The sequence below is a fragment of the Balaenoptera borealis genome (assembly GCF_965194805.1).
Source record: "Balaenoptera borealis genome assembly, chromosome: 11".
In the NCBI taxonomy this organism is placed as follows: domain Eukaryota; kingdom Metazoa; phylum Chordata; class Mammalia; order Artiodactyla; family Balaenopteridae; genus Balaenoptera; species Balaenoptera borealis.
The window spans coordinates 13,616,439-13,633,787 of NC_138868.1; the positions used below are offsets into that span (position 1 = coordinate 13,616,439).

Sequence of the window (17,349 nt, forward strand, 5' to 3'; positions counted from 1 at the left end):
ATTTGGTGAAGAATAACGCTGGTACTTAGCTGAGAAACTTGAAACATTTTCATGAACATAGATACCATATATCACATTTTCGGTTTCAGTTAGCTTTTATTTGCTAGGAAATAAACAGTTTCGTTCCTTTTCTTTCCAGTGAAGTAATTTAATCTGTATGTTGTTTTCACAGTGGCATGGCAGAGAGAAATGCTAATTTTGAAGCCCTTCCTGAAGATTGGCGAGCAAGACTGAAGAGAAGAAAAATGGCTCCAAACACATAGTTTTTTAAATTGTTTAAATTTTTATTACTGTTTTTGTTTGTTTGTTTTTGTTTTGTTTTTTTAATCATTTCAGAGTCTTAACCAGTCTTACTGTTGTCAATAAACTATAAATGTTATGAGGGAGAGCATATGAATTTCCTGGGCAAGAGTATACACGTACAAAATTGCCACATTTGTGAAATGTAATTTTTCTGCTTTGCTGGAAGGTGAGGTGACTGAATGCTTTGACCTGGCTGCCTTTATTCTCACGCTGGCACCCTCAGCTGTTAGGTACATTAACCTCATCAGTCTGGAACATGCGGCTCATGAGTATGACACCTCTGTAGAGGACTCACTAACAAAAAGGGAAGGATTTTCCTGCCTCATAGAGGCTTTTGTAGTTCCTAGTGTGGCGCTCTCTCTCTCATTAACTTCTTCAGAACAAGTGCAATTAAGAAAGCAGCTCTATATTTTGCCTTGCTTATCTGGGATTATAGGAATCTCTTTCTGACCTCTTCCTCTAGTCTGCCACCCCTGAAGTGCTGAGATATATCAAGTCGTTCACCTTGTGCTAACAGATGGCCACACTCTTCAGAGTATTCTTTCTCACAGATTCTAGAACTGATAAAGATAGCTCAGTCATTTCACATACTAGGTGGCATATTTAAATTACAATATAGGTGGCAGCAGCAGCAGGTGTTAATGTCTTTGATTTTGAGAACTTCCCCCTCACATATGTGGCAGTAAATGTAACAAAAGCCACTGTATGTATTGATGTGTCTCCATTGTCTTACCTTGGTCCAAAGTTCACCTTCCATTTATGTGTGAATGTATTCTGCATAAAATTCCAGTATTTAAAAAGCAGTTTACTGTTCTGTACTTTCTATTGTATCACAATCAGGTAAAAGTCACTTTAAACTGAAGAAAAAGCAAATTGTGTTTTAAAGCTGTTTGTATTTCTCCAGTTTCTGACCTTGTAAATTTGTATATATGCACTAATAAAGCTTTTTTTATACTTCTGATTGGTTATTCTTTTGCTCCTGTTTTGCCTGTTAACTCCACGATTATGTAAACCAAGACTTACTTTAAGTCAATTGTTTTTTCTAATCAAGTATAGTGTAAGGTATGTGCAAACATTGAAGAACAGCTCCAGGAAAAAAAAGCATCAGGATCTTGAGCCCGTTGCGGGGTGCGAGGACGGGGTTAGAAAAACAGGCCTCTAGTACCAGAAGGTACGGTGTGACTTAAATTTTGGAGCTTGTAGTCTATAATATTAGCTAGTGTTGGGCCTACTTAAATCCTGGAAATGATGTAATGTGGTTAATATTGTGAAAAAAAGGTGCTTTATATTTTTTCCACTAATTACAGAAGTTATGTATACTTATAGTCATGTAAAGTTAACCAAAGACAACAATAGTTAGAATTTTATTCTAGTATGTTATATGCATATAATTGTCTAATCAGTGTCATGTATGCTTGTGTGTTGGTTTTTTTACCATTATGTATTTAGGTGACCGTTTTGTATATAAATTGTTTTTCTGGGCTTCCCTGGTGGTGCATTGGTTAAGAACCCACCTGCCAATGCAGGGGACACGGGTTTGATCCCTGGTCTGGGAGGATCCCACATGCTGCAGAGCAGCTAAGCCTGTGCACCACAGCTGCTGAGCCTGTGCTCCAGAGCCTGCGAGCCACAAATACTGAGCCCTCGTGCCTGGAGCCCATGCTCCCACGGGGGAGGCCACTGCAGTGGGAAGCCCATGCACCGCAACGGGGAGTGGCCCCTGCTCGCTGCAGCTAGAGAAAGCCCGCACGCTGCAGCGAAGACCCAATGAAGGAAAGATAAATTTTTAAAAATCAAATTCTTAAAAACACATGTAGCATAAAATTTTTAAAAATAAAAAATTGTTTTTCTTGTAATTTGCGTAGAGCATGTTTCTGGAAATAAAGGCTGTCAACTAGCCATTAATAATAGCTTTTGCTTTAAGTGCCTAACAGTTTTCCAGACTTCTAGGAATTGGTACAGGGACGAAGTGCCTTTGTCCATCTCCTGCCAGAAAGGAGCATTTTTTAGAATCTGACAATTTGATAGTCAAAATGTGTGGTTTTAATTTACTAACTTGTATGTTTTCAATGTAGGAGGTAATTTTTCAATTCTAGCTATGGGTTGGAGAGAATATAAGGTGAAAGAGGGGAAGCGGCTCCCTTTGAGCAATACTCAACAGTTTCCTAAAGCTGAGGAACAGCTGCTTTGTTGTTTTGGGCCCGGCCACGGGGCATGCGGGATCTTAGTTTCCCAGCCAGCGACCGAATCCGTCTCCCCTGCAGTGTAAGCACGAAGTCTCAAACACTGGACCACCAGGGAAGTCCCCATCAATGCAATTTCTAATCCCCAGAAGCCAGGCTGCAATACTGTATGAAAGCAATGAGTGAATCCTTGGTACCTCAACGCCAGTCTTCGACTTTTCCCCGATTCCCCACCCCTTGCTCGGAGGCGGAGCCTCGCTCTCCGGAAGCGCCCCGCCGCCCCGCCCTCCCGCTTCCGTCTCGAGGTTGCTAGGCTACTGGGGCCCTAGTCGAAAGCAGTGTCCCGTGAGCGTGGCGAGCGTGTCTTGTGGCCGGTGCGCGACTGGGCCTCTACCTGCGGACCGTGTGCCCCGCCTCGCTCACGCTCCTCTGTCGCCACAGGCTCCGCACGCACCCCTGCTGCCCGGGACGGGCCGGGGCGCGGAGGCGGTAGCAACCTTCCCTCTGCAGTCGTAGGAGATCTCTACGCCCCGTCCCGCGACTCTCCGGGAAACTGCCCTTCGCCACCTTCTCCCTGACCAGGAAGCCCTGAATCCCTGAATTCCGTTTTCAGAGCCCACTCTCCGGGCCCCTGACCTTTCTTTTCCACCCACCCCGAGACGACTGCGCCGGACCCCTCATCCCCTTTTCTTTCACTTTCCTGCAGCGACCTGGTGGTGGGCATCTCCCTCACTAGCGGGGGGGGGGGGGGGGGGAGGCGGGAAAGAAGCATGGGGCCAGCAGGGGTCCTGGCGCCTCCGGAGGAGGAGGCTGGAAGACAAGCCGCTCTCCCAAATGCTTCAGGTGAGCATCCGGGCCTCGTGGCGGGTCCTTGCTTATCTGAGGAGAGGTTGGGTTGGCAGGGAAGACGGAGCGGTACCGCAGGGTTTCCTAAAGTAGCGTGGGAGCTGCGAAGCGGAGGGAGGGGACGTGGGTAAATTTCGACAGTTTTTCAGTTGTCCTGCTCTGGTTTTTTAGCGTCTCCTGTGTAATCAACTGCCCTTTTGGAAATTGGGCAGGGATTGTTGCTGGATGCCGGTGTCGCTGACTGGTCTTCAGCATACATACCATGCAGAAGTAACATGTTCCCAGCTTTGGAAACAGAGCTAAAGCAGCAGGTCGGTACACACTCCTCTCCAGGCACTCCACGGAAATCCAGTACTAGATCCGCAGGTATATTCTGGTGGCACCTTTTTCTGGCTGGAGATCTCGATCCCAAAGATAGAATAATTTGCACAGATGTCTTTCACATGGTTTGTTTACAGAAGTTCTCAGGTATAGTGTCCTCTGCAACAATGCTGGTGTACTTTTGTTAAGAGTCAGTATTATTCTTATAACAGGCTGCTATAATAATTACTCTATAATTATGAAAGCACTTTGCTGATTGAGATGGCCTATCGTTTCACAGACTCTTCCTGATCCCTATGAAGACTTTATGTACCATCACCTCCAGTACTATGGCTACTTTAAAGGTAATATCTCATTCTTATCTAGCATCACCTTTCCTGGGTTCATGAAGTAAATTGTTTGATCAACTGAGAGAGTTGTGCTTGGATAAACTGATGAATTTTTCCAGCACCACCGTTAGTGAAAGAACTTCCTTTCCCTACTGATATGCTGTGTTACCTCTGTTGCGTGTCCATTTATACAAGGGTCTGTTTGTCTGTCCTTGCACCAGTACCACCCTTTTTTTTTTTTTTTTTTTTTTTTTCACCCTTTCTTAATGACACCACATGGCATTAAAATAGTCGATATCTGGAAAGACATGTCCTCCCATATTGTCATTCTTCAAAAGTGTCTTGGCTCTTCTTACCTTTTTTTTTTTTTTTTTTTTTTTTTTTTTATAAAATTTATTTATTTTAGTTTTGGCTGCATTGGGTCTTCATTGCAGTGCGCGGGCTTCTCACTGCGGTGGCCTCTCCTGCTGCGGAGCACGGGCTCCAGAGTGCAGGCTCAGCAGTTGTGGCGCACGGGCTCAGTTGCTCCGCGGCATGTGGGATCCTCCCTTCCCGGACCAGGGCTCGAACCCGTGTCCCCCGCGTTGGCAGGCGGACTCCTAACCACTGCGCCACCAGGGAAGCCCCTCTTCTTACCTTTTTATATAATTTTAGAATTGGCTTGTGATGCTTAAAAAAAAATATGGGATTACATTGAATCTATAGATCAAATTTGACAAGAAATGAGAATTTTCCAATACCAGGTTCTCCCATCTATTAATATAGTCTAATTCTCTAATTTACTTAGGTCCTCCTTAATGTCTGCCAATAAGACTTATAATTTTTTTCATAGAACTGCATATTTGTATGGTATTATAAGTGGTATCTTTTAAAATTTTGATCTTCTAACTTTGCTCCTGGTATTTAGAAATAAAATTTAGGTTTTTATATTGATTTTATTTCTATCAACCTTGTTAGACTTTCTTATTAACTATTTCATTTTGTAATTTGTTGAAAACTGAATTTCCAGTTCACCAGATTCAGCAGAGCCCTCAGGACAAAGCAGCTCCCACTCTGAGTGCTCCACTTTCACTCTGAGTACTTGCCTTCACTTGGTCGTATAGCTGCCTCCCAGTTTTCCACTTTACCATACTGCTTCTCAAGTCTTCTCCTCAGCATGAAATGGAGAAAATGATGTTTAATTCCCATAAATTGGAATGTGAAAGCTCTTTGGAAAATGGGTTGTATTCATTGTAAAGGCATGTGGTGGCAGGTGGTGACTAGAAGGCGGTTTGCTAGTAGTAGTGGTTTGGGTGTTGACCTACGTGTTGGAGGTGATGAACTAGCCTTCCAGCACGTTTCATTAAACTGCCTATTCTTAGCTGAGAGGGGCAGTTTACCAAACTCTGCTACGCACCAGCATGTTTGGAAGAATAATCCTCGATACCTGTTGAGTGGCTCTTTTGGGGAAACAGCGGATTTGATACCGGACCCCTTGCAAAAGGAGAAGCGTCTGTGTGAGTAATAATCAGTGTTGTATGACCCCCAGAACCCTCACTTCCTTGAGCAACAGCTCCCAGTGTTCAGGAGAACGTGGCCTAACGTGGGAGAAGCCAGGGGAGCAGGCTTGGCCACTGTTTCTGACATCACTCAAAAATGTTCTCTCTTGGGGCTTCCCTGGTGGCACAGTGGTTAAGAATCTGCCTGCCAATGCAGGGGACACGGGTTCGAGTTCTGGTCCGGGAAGATCCCTTATGCCGCGGAGCAACTGAGCCCGTGTGCCACAAGTACTGAAGCCCGCACTCTAGAGCCCACGTGCCACAACTACTGAGCCCGCACACCTAGAGCCCATGCCCTGCAACAAGAGAAGCCACCACAGTGAGAAGCCCACGCACTGCAATGAAGAGTAGCCCCCTCTCGCCACAACTAAAGAAAGCCCGTGTGCAGCAGCAAAGACCAAACACAGCCAAAATGAATAAATAAAATTTTTTTTTAAATGTTCTCTCTTAAAAAACAAAGAAAGAAATCTTTTAAATGAAAAGAAAAATAACAAAACAAAACAAAATTCTCTCTAGATCTGCTTTGGATTGTAGGTTTAAATTAAAATACTATGCATTCTGGATGATCTTCCTCCAAATTGTTGTAAAATTTGTTAAAACTCCTTGGTCAAGAGTAACACATTGATTTTTTTTCATGCAGTTTTGATGGATATATTTGTTAAGGCTCTTTGCATAAGAGTGGTGGAAACCAATTCCAACTAGCTTAAGCAAAAATAATTTTTTACAGGGATTCCACAAGTTTTTTCTGGAATCCAAGGGTAGGAATGCAGTTGAATTTCTCCCTCAGTATATATCCAACCAAACATCGGTTCACTTCTCTTTATTGCACATCCTTCCCCCACTCCAACCCTCCCCCAGCTACCATCATCTCACTATTGAAACAGCCTCATAATTGGTCTCTTGGCTTCTCTTGTTCCATGATGCCCCCTTCCAATCCATTTTCCACACAGCAGTGTTCTTTTTTATGTGCAAATCTGATTGTGTCCCTTTTCTAGTTAAAAATCTATGAATGACACAAGACCCAAAAACCATAAAATATAACACTGATAATTTTTACAGCAAAAATTTAAATTTCTGTATAGAAAATAGTACCATTAGTAAAGGAAAATAATTGGAAAAAAATTTTGTGACAAATATGTCAAAGGATTAATTTCCTTAACATAATAACTCTTACGAATCAATATGTAAAAGATGACCAAATAGAAAAATGGACAAAGGACGTGAGCAAGGAGTTCATAGAAAAGAAGACACAGTCAACAAGATTTATGAAAAGATGCTCAGTTTCACCTCTAATTAAAGATACAAATCAATATGTCAAGGTACCTTTTTTTGTTTTAATTTAATTTAATTTATTTATTTTTGGCTGCATTGGGTCTTCGTTGCTGCGCGGGCTTTTCTCTTGTTGCAGCGAGTGGGGGCCACTCTTCCTTGCGGTGCTCGGGCTTCTCATTGCGGTGGCTTCTCTTGTTGCGGAGCACGGGCTCTAGGCGCACAGGCTTCAGTAGTTGTGGCTCGCAGGCTCTAGAGCGCAGCCTCAGCAGTTGTGGTGCATGGGCTTAGTTGCTCCGCGGCATGTGGGATCTTCCCAGATCAGGGCTCAAACCCGTGTCCCCTGCATTGGCAGGCAGATTCTTAACCACTGTGCCACCAGGGAAGCCCCCATTTTTAAATTATGAGATTTGGGCAAAAAATATTTTTTTTTTTGGTCAGGAGATGGGAGAACACTCTCCCACACTGCTGTTAGGAATGTGAATAGATAAGATTTTTTAGAAAGGCAGTTTGGCAATAGGTGGAAAATGTAAAATGGTACTTAACCTTTGATGTAGCAATTCCATTTTCATTTTCAAATATGTATCTTATATTTTTGCTCATCCCAGTGCCCAGAAGGCTTTTCCATTCTGTGTCCCAGAGCTCCTGGCAGGGAATAGAAAGGCAAGGGTTGAGCAAAGGAGACTGTTAGGATGGAATGGCTCAGGAGCCAGCTGACTACCCCCCTTCAGCTTCCTCCTGCCCCATTTGCTGACACTGAAATAACATTGATAAGAAACAATTGCCAGTCTTAATATAATAAAAAATGTAAAATGCAAAGTCAGCTGCTAGAGGTAACACAACAATGTAAATGAATTTTAGTTAGAGTATAACTGATAACCTGACACCTTTTTTCCCCCCTGTTTTGATCACTGGAGTGAGGAAGATATTTTTCTTTATCTTTGTAGCAAAGCATTTATTATGTTGTTATTGTTGTTTTTTAAACCAGAAAAGTACAAAGGAGGTAAAAAGGAATGAGTTATAATGTGCTCGTTTCAAAAAAAAAAAAGAGAAGGAAAGGAACAAACGAACAAAGGAAAGAAACCAAAAAAGAAAGAAAAGGAAATACATGTATAAGGTTAGAAAATTCAAATGGTAGGAAAAAAACACAAAAGGAAATTAAGAGCTCTCCCTGCCCCACCCTTAATATAGCCACTATTGTAATCATTCTTTTCAGGAAAAAGAAAATATATCCTCAAGTGTCTATATATTTTTTCTTTTTAATTGCTCATAGGGATCCTATACATAATCTTTGATTTTTTTTTTTGTTTAAAAATAGAGCCTTTTCATATGAGCACAAGAAACACCTACCTCATTCTTTTTAGAGCACCTACAGTATTCCATCCCATTAACATGTCATAATCATTTTAACTTCCCTTTTGTTGGGTGCTTTGGTTGTTTGCACATTTTTATTATTTGAACATTACTGCAGTGAGCATCTATGTATATGTATCTTGACGAGCTTTTGTTAAGAAAATCTATAAAGTAATTTCTAGCAGTGGGATTGCTGAATCAAGGGTTTGTATGTTTTAGATCTTACTAGACACTGCCAAATTGCTTTCCAGAAAGTTTGCACCAATTTGCCTTTTTGTCAGCAAGTTACGAGAGTACTTGTTTACTTACACCTTTGCCAGGATGAGTGTGAAAACACATAAATGTTTTTCCTGTCTGTTAGGGAATAAACTGTTATCTCCTTGTCATTTTGATTTACATTTCTTTATGAGTGAGATTGAGCAGCTTTACCATCTTTTCAAATGTTTGTTGCCTTTTCCCCCTGCCTTAAACAGTGGGGGAAATATTTAGACACAGAAATGCAGGGGCCCAAAGTGGGGGCGGGGGATGGAAAGGGATAGGGGACACGGGCAGGAAAAATAAAGATCCATCGGACCAACCATACCTCTTCCTTCCTCTTTCTAGGGCCTACCTGTCTATCTTCAACTGTGCACAGACAGATAGAAGCTGTGAACAGAGGTATTTCATGTCCTTCCAGACCAGAAAACGGAAACTCCTTTACGGGAATGTCTCTTCCTCCTGCTCTCCCCACTAGAGCTGGGAGTTACCACTCTAGGGGCCTTCAGCCTTTCCTTCCCCTTTCCCTTTCTTTTCATTCTTCCTCCCATTTCCTTTTTTCCCCCCTTTCTCCTTGAACGCCCTTGTTTTCCTCTCTTTTTTCCCATTCTTTATTTCCCAAGAACTCCTCTCTCTTCTGCCCCTGCTCACGCCTCTGCCCCTATCCACCTCCCTGTTTTGTAAGTCCCTCTGTCCTTTGAATGGTTATATTATGAACTTGAAATTTAATTTGTAGATTGTTTCACTGTAGTTAATAGAGTTTTATGTACTTTTTTTCTGAAATGCTAGTGGTTGAATTGAAAGTTTTCTTTTTTGCCTCTCTCTAGACAAAAATACTAACACACGTTAAGTAACTTTTATTTGTAACCCACTGTTGAAATGTCTTTGACCCATTAACGTTGATTTAAAAAAAAGAAAAAAGTTTCTTCTAACTTACTCTAAAGCTTTACATTTAAATGTTTAACAGACTAAGGCAGAATTTTAACTTAACATTTTATAGTTTTGATGCTGTCATCCTGTACTAAATCTCTTTGAAGGAGAAACACGTCATAGGATTGCATATCTGTGCTAATGTATTAATACAGTGCTTAAAATTACTTATTTGTTATAGTTGAGCAGTAAAGTTCCCAAGGAAGAAAAGGAAACTGTTCACTCATTCCCTTTCCCTTTGGCAGACTCCCTTATGCTGAATTCACCACTTCTTAAGAGCAGACAGCTTCTTCATGATGACCTTGGTGAAGTAAACTCACGTCTTCGAGAACCCCGAGATCTCTTTGCTTTTTTCTCCAGCAGTGGGCCACTGCAGGCTCCAAGATGGCCAATAGAATGTGAGGTCATCAAGGAGAACATTCATCATATTGGTAATGTGACTTACGTGTCATGGTCTTGCCGTTCTGACAGACTATATTACAATTTTAAGTTCTACATACCAAAGTACAAGACGGGACAGATTCACCATCTGTTAGCTCACCCTTAAAATATTTAAGCTCTGGGAAACTGGTATACACTCAACCAAAGTCAAAAGTTACACTCATGTATAAACTAGAATGCTCCTGAGTTTATTGGAATGGGAGGATACCTTTCTAGAGGCCAAAATATATCAATACTTAAATCTGTTTTCTAGATTATTCCCATTTCAGTATGTTTGGTTGAGTTTTATGAAAGTTGTATTTTTACCAGCTTTGGTATAATTGATGAACGCCATGTATATAATACCAGAATGTAGTTTTTACTGGTTTTTTTCCCACGGTTTTATTGAGATATAATTGACATAAAACATCGTATTAGTTTAAGGTGTACAATATATATTGCAAAATGACTTTCACAGTAAGTCTAATTAACATCCATCAACTCACATGGTTACATTTTTTTCTTGTGATGAGAACTTTTAAGATTTACCCTCATAGCGACAGAAGAGTTTCCAACTAACTCTATCAACCAAATTTTTAAAAAATTTTTATTGGAGTATAGTTGATTTACAATGTTGTATTAGTTTCAGGTGTACAGCAATGTGAATCAGTTATACATATACATATATCCACTCTTTTTTTTTAGATTCTTTTCCCATATAGGCCATTACAGCGTATTGAGTAGAGTCCCCCATGCTATACAGCAGGTCCTTATTAGTTACCTATTTTATGTATAATATGTGTGTATTATGTGTGTATATGTCAATCCCAGTCTCCCAATTTATCCCTTCCCCCACTTTCCCTCTGGTAACCATAAGTTTGTTTTCTACATCCGTGACTCTACTTCTGTTTTGTAAATAAGTTCATTTCTACCCTTTTTTTTTATATTCCACATATAAGCGATATCATATGATATTTGTCTTTCTGTGTCTGACTTCATTCAATATGACGGTCCATCCATGTTGCTGCAAATGGCATTATTTTGTTCTTTTTTATGGCTGAGTAATATTCCATTGTATATATATACCACATCTTCTTTATCCATTCCTCTGTTGATGGACTTTAGGTTGCTTCCATGTCCTGGCTGTTGTAAATAGTGCTGCGGTGAACACTGGGGTGCATGTATCATTTCAAATTAAGGTTTTCTCCAGGTATATGCCCAGGAGTGAGATTGCTGGGTCATATGGTAGTTCTATTTTTAATTTATAAGGAACCTCCATACTGTTCTCCATAGTGGCTGTAACAATTTACATTTCAGCAACAATGTAGGAGGGTTCCCTTTTCTGCACACCCTCTCTATATTGTTTGTAGATTTTTTGATGATGGCCATTCTGACTGGTGTGAGATGATACCTCATTTTAGTTTTGATTTGCATTTCTCTAATGATTAGTGATGTTGAGCATCCTTTCATATCTTTGTTGGCAATCTGTATATCTTCTTTAGAGAAATGTCTGTTTAGGTCTTCTGCCCATTTCTGGATAGGGTTATTTGTTTTTTTGATATTGAGCTGCATAAGCTGCTTATAAATTTTGGAAATTAATCCTTTGTCAGTTGCTTCATTTGCAAATATTTTCTCCCATTCTGAGGGTTGTCTTTTCATCTTGATTATGGTTTCCTTTCTGTGCAAAAGCTTTTAAGTTTCATTAGGTCCCATTTGTTTATTTTTGTTTTTATTTCCATTTCTGTAGGAGGTGGGTCAAAAAAGGATCTTGCTGTGATTTATGTCATAGACTGTTCTGCCTATGTTTTCCTCCAAGAGTTTTATAGTGTCTGGCCTTACATTTAGGTCTTTAATCCATTTTGAGTTTGTTTTTGGTATGGTGTTAAGAAGTGTTCTAATTTCATTCTTTTACATGTAGCTGTCCAGTTTTCCCAGCACCACTTGTTGAAGAGGCTGTCTTTTCTCCACTGTATATTCTTGCCTCCTTTGTCAAAGATAAGGTGACCATATGTGCGTGGGTTTATCTCTGGGCTTTCTATCCTGTTCCATTGATCACTGTTTATGTTTTTGTGCCAGTACCATTCTGTCTTGATTACTGTAGCTTTGTAGTATAGTCTGGAGTCAGGGAGCCTGATTCCTCCAGCTCCGTTTTGCTTTCTCAAGATTGCTTTGGCTCTTCGGGGTCTTTTGTGTTTCCATACAAATTGTGAAATTTTTTATTCTAGTTCTGTGAAAAATGCCACTGGTAGTTTGATAGGGATTGCATTGAATCTGTAGATTGCTTTGGGTAGTAGAGTCATTTTCACAATGTTGATTCTTCCAATCCAAGAACATGGTATATCTTTCCATCTGTTTGTATCATCTTTAATTCCTTTCATCAGTGTCTTATAGTTTTCTTCATACAGATCTTTTGTCTCCTTAGGTAGGTTTCTTCCTAGGTATTTTATTCTTTTTGTTGCAGTGGTAAATGGGAGTGTTTGCTTAATTTCTCTTGCAGACTTTTCATCATTAGTGTATAGGAATGCAAGAGATTTCTGTGCATTAATTTTGTATTCTACTACTTTACCAGATTCATCCATTAGTTGTAGTAGTTTTCTGGTAGCATCTTTAGGATTCTCTATGTATAATATCATATCATCTGCAAACGGTGTCAACTTTACTTCTTCTTTCCAATTTGGATTCCTTTTATTTCTTTTTCTTCTCTGATTGCTGTGGCTAAAACTTCCAAAACTATGTTGAATAATAGTGGTGAGAGTGGACAACCTTGTCTTGTTCCTGATCTTAAAGGAAATGGTTTCAGTTTTTCACCATTGAGAATGATATTGGTTGTGGGTTTGTCATATATGGCCTTTATTATGTTGAGGTAAGTTCTCTCTTTGCCTACTTTCTGGAGGATTTTTACCATGAATGGGTGTTGAATTTTGTTGAAAGCTTTTTCTGCATCTATTGAGATGATCATATGGTTTTCCTCCTTCAATTTGTTAATATGGTTTATCACATTGATTGATTTGCATATATTGAAGAATCCTTGCATTCCTGGGATAAACCCCACTTGATTATTGTATATGATCCTTTTAATGTGCTGTTGGATTCTGTTTGCTAGTATTTTGTTGAGGATTTTTGCACCTATGTTCATCAGTGATATTGGCCTGTAGTTTTCTTTCTTTGTGACATCTTTGTCTGGTTTTGGTATCAGGGTGATGGTGGCCTCGTAGAATGAGTTTGGGAGTGTTCCTCCCTCTGCTATATTTTGGAAGAGTTTGAGAAGGATAGGTGTTAACTCTTCTCTAAATGTTTGATAGAATTCACCTGTGAAGCCATCTGGTCCTGGGCTTTTGTTTGTTGGAAGATTTTTAATCATAGTCTCAATTTCAGTGCTTGTGATTGGTCTGTTTATATTTTCTATTTCTTCCTGGTTCAGTCTCAGAAGGTTGTGCTTTTCTAAGAATTTGTCCATTTCTTCCAGGTTGTCCATTTTATTGGCATAGAGTTGCTTGTAGTAATCTCTCATGATCCTTTGTATTTCTGTTGTGTCAGTTGTTACTTCTCCTTTTCCATTTCTAATTTTATTGATTTGACCCTTCACCCGTTTTTTTCTTGATGAGTCTGGCTAATGGTTTATCAATTTTGTTTATCTTCTCAAAGAACCAGCTTTTAGTTTTATTGATCTTTACTATCGTTTCCTTCATTTCTTTTTCATTTATTTCTGATCTGAACTTTATGATTTCTTTCCTTCTGCTAACTTTGGGGGTTTTTTGTTCTTCTTTCTCTAATTGCTTTAGGTATAAGGTTACGTTGTTTATTTGAGATGTTTCTTGTTTCTTGAGGTAGGATTGTATTGCTATAAACTTCCCTCTTAGAACTGCTTTTGCTGCATCCCATAGATTTTGGGTCTTCGTGTTTTCTTTGCCATTTGTTTCTAGGTATTTTTTGATTTCCTCTTTGATTTCTTCAGTGATCTCATGGTTATTAAGTAGTGTATTGTTTAGCCTCCATGTGTTTGTATGTTTTACAGACTTTTTTCCTGTAATTGATATCTAGTCTCATAGCATTGTGGTTGGAAAAGATACTTGATACGATTTCAGTTTTCTTAAATTTACCTAGGCTTGATATGTGACCCAAGATGTGATGTATCCTGGAGAATGTTCCATGACCACTTCAGAAGAAAGTGTATTCTGTTGTTTTTGGATGGAATGTCGTATAAATATCAATTAAGTCCATCTTGTTTAATGTATCATTTAAAGCTTGTGTTTCCTTATTTATTTTCATTTTGGATGATCTGTCCATTGGTGAAAGTGGGGTGTTAAAGTCCCCTACTATGATTGTGTTACTGTCGATTTCCCCTTTTATGGATGTTAGCATTTGCCTTTATGTATTGAGGTGCTCCTGTGTTGGGTGCATAAATATTTACAATTGTTATATCTTATTCTTGGATTGATCCCTTGATCATTATGTAGTGTCTTTCTTTGTCTCTTGTACTAGTCTTTATTTTAAAGTCTATTTTGTCTGATATGAGAATTGCTACTCCAGCTTTCTTTTGATTTCCTTTTGCATGGAATATCTTTTTCCATCCCCTCACTTTCAGTCTGTATGTGTCCCTAGGTCTGAAGTGGGTCTCTTGTAGACACCATATATACGGTTCTTGTTTTTGTATCCATTCAGCCAGTCTGTGTCTTTTGGTGGGAGAATTTAATCCATTTATATTTAAGGTAATTATTGATATGTATGTTCCTATTACCATTTTCTTAATTGTTTTGGGTTTGTTATTGTAGGTCTTTTCCTTCTCTTGTGTTTCCTGCCTAGAGAAGTTCCTTTAGCATTTGTTGTAAAGCTGGTCTTGTGGTGCTGAATTCTCTTAGCTTTTGCTTGTCTGTAAAGGTTTTAATTTCTCTGTCAAATCTGAATGAGATCCTTGCTAGGTAGAGTAACCTTGGTTGTTGGTTTTTCCCTTTCATCACTTTAAATATGTCCTGCCACTCCCTTCTGGCTTGCAGAGTTTCTGCTGAAAAATTAGCTGTTAACCTTATGTGTATTCCCTTGTATGTTATTTGTTGTTTTTCCCTTGCTGCTTTTAATATGTTTTCTTTGTATTTAATTTTTGATAGTTTGATTAATATGTGTCTTGGCGTATTTCTCCTTGGATTTATCCTGTATGGGACTCTCTCCGCTTCCTGGACTTGATTGACTATTTCCTTTCCCATATTAGGGAAGTTTTCAACTATAACTCTTCAAATATTTTCTCAGTCCCTTTCTTTTTCTCTTCTTCTTCTGGGACCCCTATCATTCGAATGTTGATGCATTTAATGTTGTCCCAGAGGTCTCTAAGACTGTCCTCAATTCTTTTCATTCTTTTTTCTTTATTCTGCTTTACAGTAGTTATTTCCACTATTTTATCCTCCAGGTCACTTATCCGTTCTTCTGCCTCAGTTATTCTGCTATTGATTCCTTCTAGAGAATTTTAATTCTATTTATTGTGTTGTTCATCATTGTTTGTTTGCTCTTTAGTTCTTCTAGGTCCTTGTTAAACGTTTCTTTTATTTTCTCCATTGTATTTCCAAGATTTTGCATCATCTTTACTATCATTAATCTGTATTCTTTTTCAGGTAGACTGCCTATTTCCTCTTCATTTGTTTGGTCTGGTGGGTTTTTACCTTCTTCATCAGCTGTGTGTTTTTCTGCCTTCTCATTTTGCTTAACTTACTGTGTTTGGGGTCTCCTTTTTGCAGGCTGCAGGTTCGTAGTTCCCGTTGTTTTTGGTGTCTGCCCCCAGTGGCTAAGGTTGGTTCAGTGGGTTGTGTAGGCTTCCTGGTGGAGGGGACTGGTGCCTGTGTTCTGGTGGATGAGGCTGGGTCTTGTATTTCTAGTGGGCAGGACTGCGTCCGGTGGTGTGTTTTGAGGTGTCTGTGACCTTATCATGATTTTAGGCAGCCTCTCTGCTAACAGGTGGGGTTGTGTTCCTGTCTTGGTAGTTGTTTGGCATAGGGTGTCCAGCACTGTAGCTTGCTGGTTGTTGAGTGGAGCTGGGTCTTAGCGTTGAGATGGAGATCTCTGGGAGAGCTTTCGCCGTTTGATATTACATGGAGCTGGGAGGTCTCTGGTGGACCAATGTCCTGAACTTGGCTCTCCCACCTCAGGGCACAGGCGTGACACCCTGCCAGAGTACCAAGACCCTCTCAGCCACACGGCTTTTGGGAAGTCTGAGGTCTTCTGCCAGCCTTCAGTAGGTGTTCTCTAGGAACTGTTCCACATGTAGATGTATTTCTGATGTATTTGTGGGGAGGAGGGTGATCTCCACGTCTTACTCCTCTGCCATCTTGAAGGTCTCCCCGCTAAGGTACTTTTTAAAACATAAACCACTCCTTTGAGGAAAGAAGTTGGTTTTCATTGACCCAGTATGTAATTTTCTTTGTTCACTTGCTTAATTTCTTCTAATCACTCTCAGACACAGTGACCCACTACAGTGAAAGTCAGGAAACCTGATTCCGTCTGCCCCTTGCTGATCATGAGTCACTGGGGAAAGTGCTAGACCTCTCTGAGCTGAAGATTTATTTTCCCTCCAAACTCTGGAACTCCATACTCCAGAGGCCCTCCTTTCGACATGCTGCCTCTCCCCTTCTGCACAGGTCCTAAGAAGAAAGCATTTTTTAAAAAATTTTATTGAAGTTTAATTGATTTATAAGGTCATGTTTCAAGTGTATAGCACAGTGATTCAGTTATGTATATATATACATATATATATATTCTTTTTCAGATTCTCAGAAACGTTTACTATTTTTTAATCATATTTTGAGTTGATTGGAGTTTTTTGTGGGAATGGTGGAGACATTTTTTTATGACATTGTTTGCCATATCTTTGAGTTTTTGATGCAAGTACAATCTTTAGCATTCATTTTATGAAGGATTTTCAGAAGTGGGGACTTCTATGATTGCTGGAACACTCATGTCTCTGCTTAAGACTGCTGATAAACAACTGGGTGTTCCTTATTTTCTCACTTTCCTCTTACAATATTCATTCATTGTATATTCATTAAGCATCTACCATATGCTAAGTATAGTGCTTGGTGTTAGAAATATAGTGATGAGCAAATGGAGACACTCAGAGCTCACAGACTAGTGAGGAAGTTAAAGATAGAACCAGGCAATTGCATAGCACTTGGTCCCTCTGGGAACACTTAACCCCAACCTGGAAGTTCAGTGAGGGCTTCCAAGAGAAGTTGACACGGAAGCTGAAATCTGAAGGATGAGTTAGAAGTGATCCAATTGAAAGGATCAAAGCAAAGTATTCCACTTAGAGGAAACAGAAAAAGAACAAGACATGTTTGGGTAACCATGGAGCCTTCAACATGAAAGAAAAGAGATGAAGCTGAAGATACAAGGATTGGCTCAGTGTCTTAACTGGGGACAGAACTGCCCTTAGGGTGTTTGGAAATTGTCAGGGGGCACATTTTGAGTTGGCACAATAGCTGAGAAGTCTTAAGGTCATCTGTCCCTACCCTGTAGAAGTGGGTTTTTTTGGGGTTTTTTGTTTGTTTGTTTGGCTGCGTTGGGGCTTCATTGCTGTGCGTGGGCTTTCTCTAGTTGCGGTGAGCAGGGGGCTACTCT

The 17,349-nt window shown here is 39.9% G+C and overlaps 2 protein-coding genes across 13 annotated transcripts in view; both read left to right on the top strand.

The window, feature by feature from the left end:
* FNBP4 (formin binding protein 4) overlaps positions 1–1,264 on the top strand; it is a 39,212-nt gene extending 37,948 nt beyond the window's left edge. The window contains exon 17 of the mRNA XM_082341103.1: positions 173–1,264. Within this exon, the coding sequence (XP_082197229.1) occupies positions 173–263 (91 nt within the window). The 3' untranslated portion in view covers positions 264–1,264. The remainder of the gene's footprint in view (positions 1–172) is intronic.
* Positions 1,265–1,369: 105 nt separating this feature from the next.
* The window catches only part of AGBL2 (AGBL carboxypeptidase 2), a 42,366-nt gene continuing 26,386 nt past the window's right edge, over positions 1,370–17,349 (top strand). For 8 of the 12 annotated variants that reach the window (XM_082341121.1, XM_082341125.1, XM_082341127.1 and 5 more), the window contains exons 1-6: positions 1,370–3,329; positions 3,504–3,643; positions 3,934–3,997; positions 5,344–5,478; positions 8,746–8,799; positions 9,573–9,758. In XM_082341121.1, the coding sequence (XP_082197247.1) occupies positions 3,608–3,643; positions 3,934–3,997; positions 5,344–5,478; positions 8,746–8,799; positions 9,573–9,758 (475 nt within the window). In that variant the 5' untranslated portion in view covers positions 1,370–3,329; positions 3,504–3,607. Of the gene's footprint in view, positions 3,330–3,503; positions 3,644–3,933; positions 3,998–5,343; positions 5,479–8,745; positions 8,800–9,572; positions 9,759–14,461; positions 16,371–17,349 lie in introns of those variants that run through there. The other 4 variants (XM_082341128.1, XM_082341131.1, XM_082341132.1 and 1 more) reach the window with 3 other exon arrangements.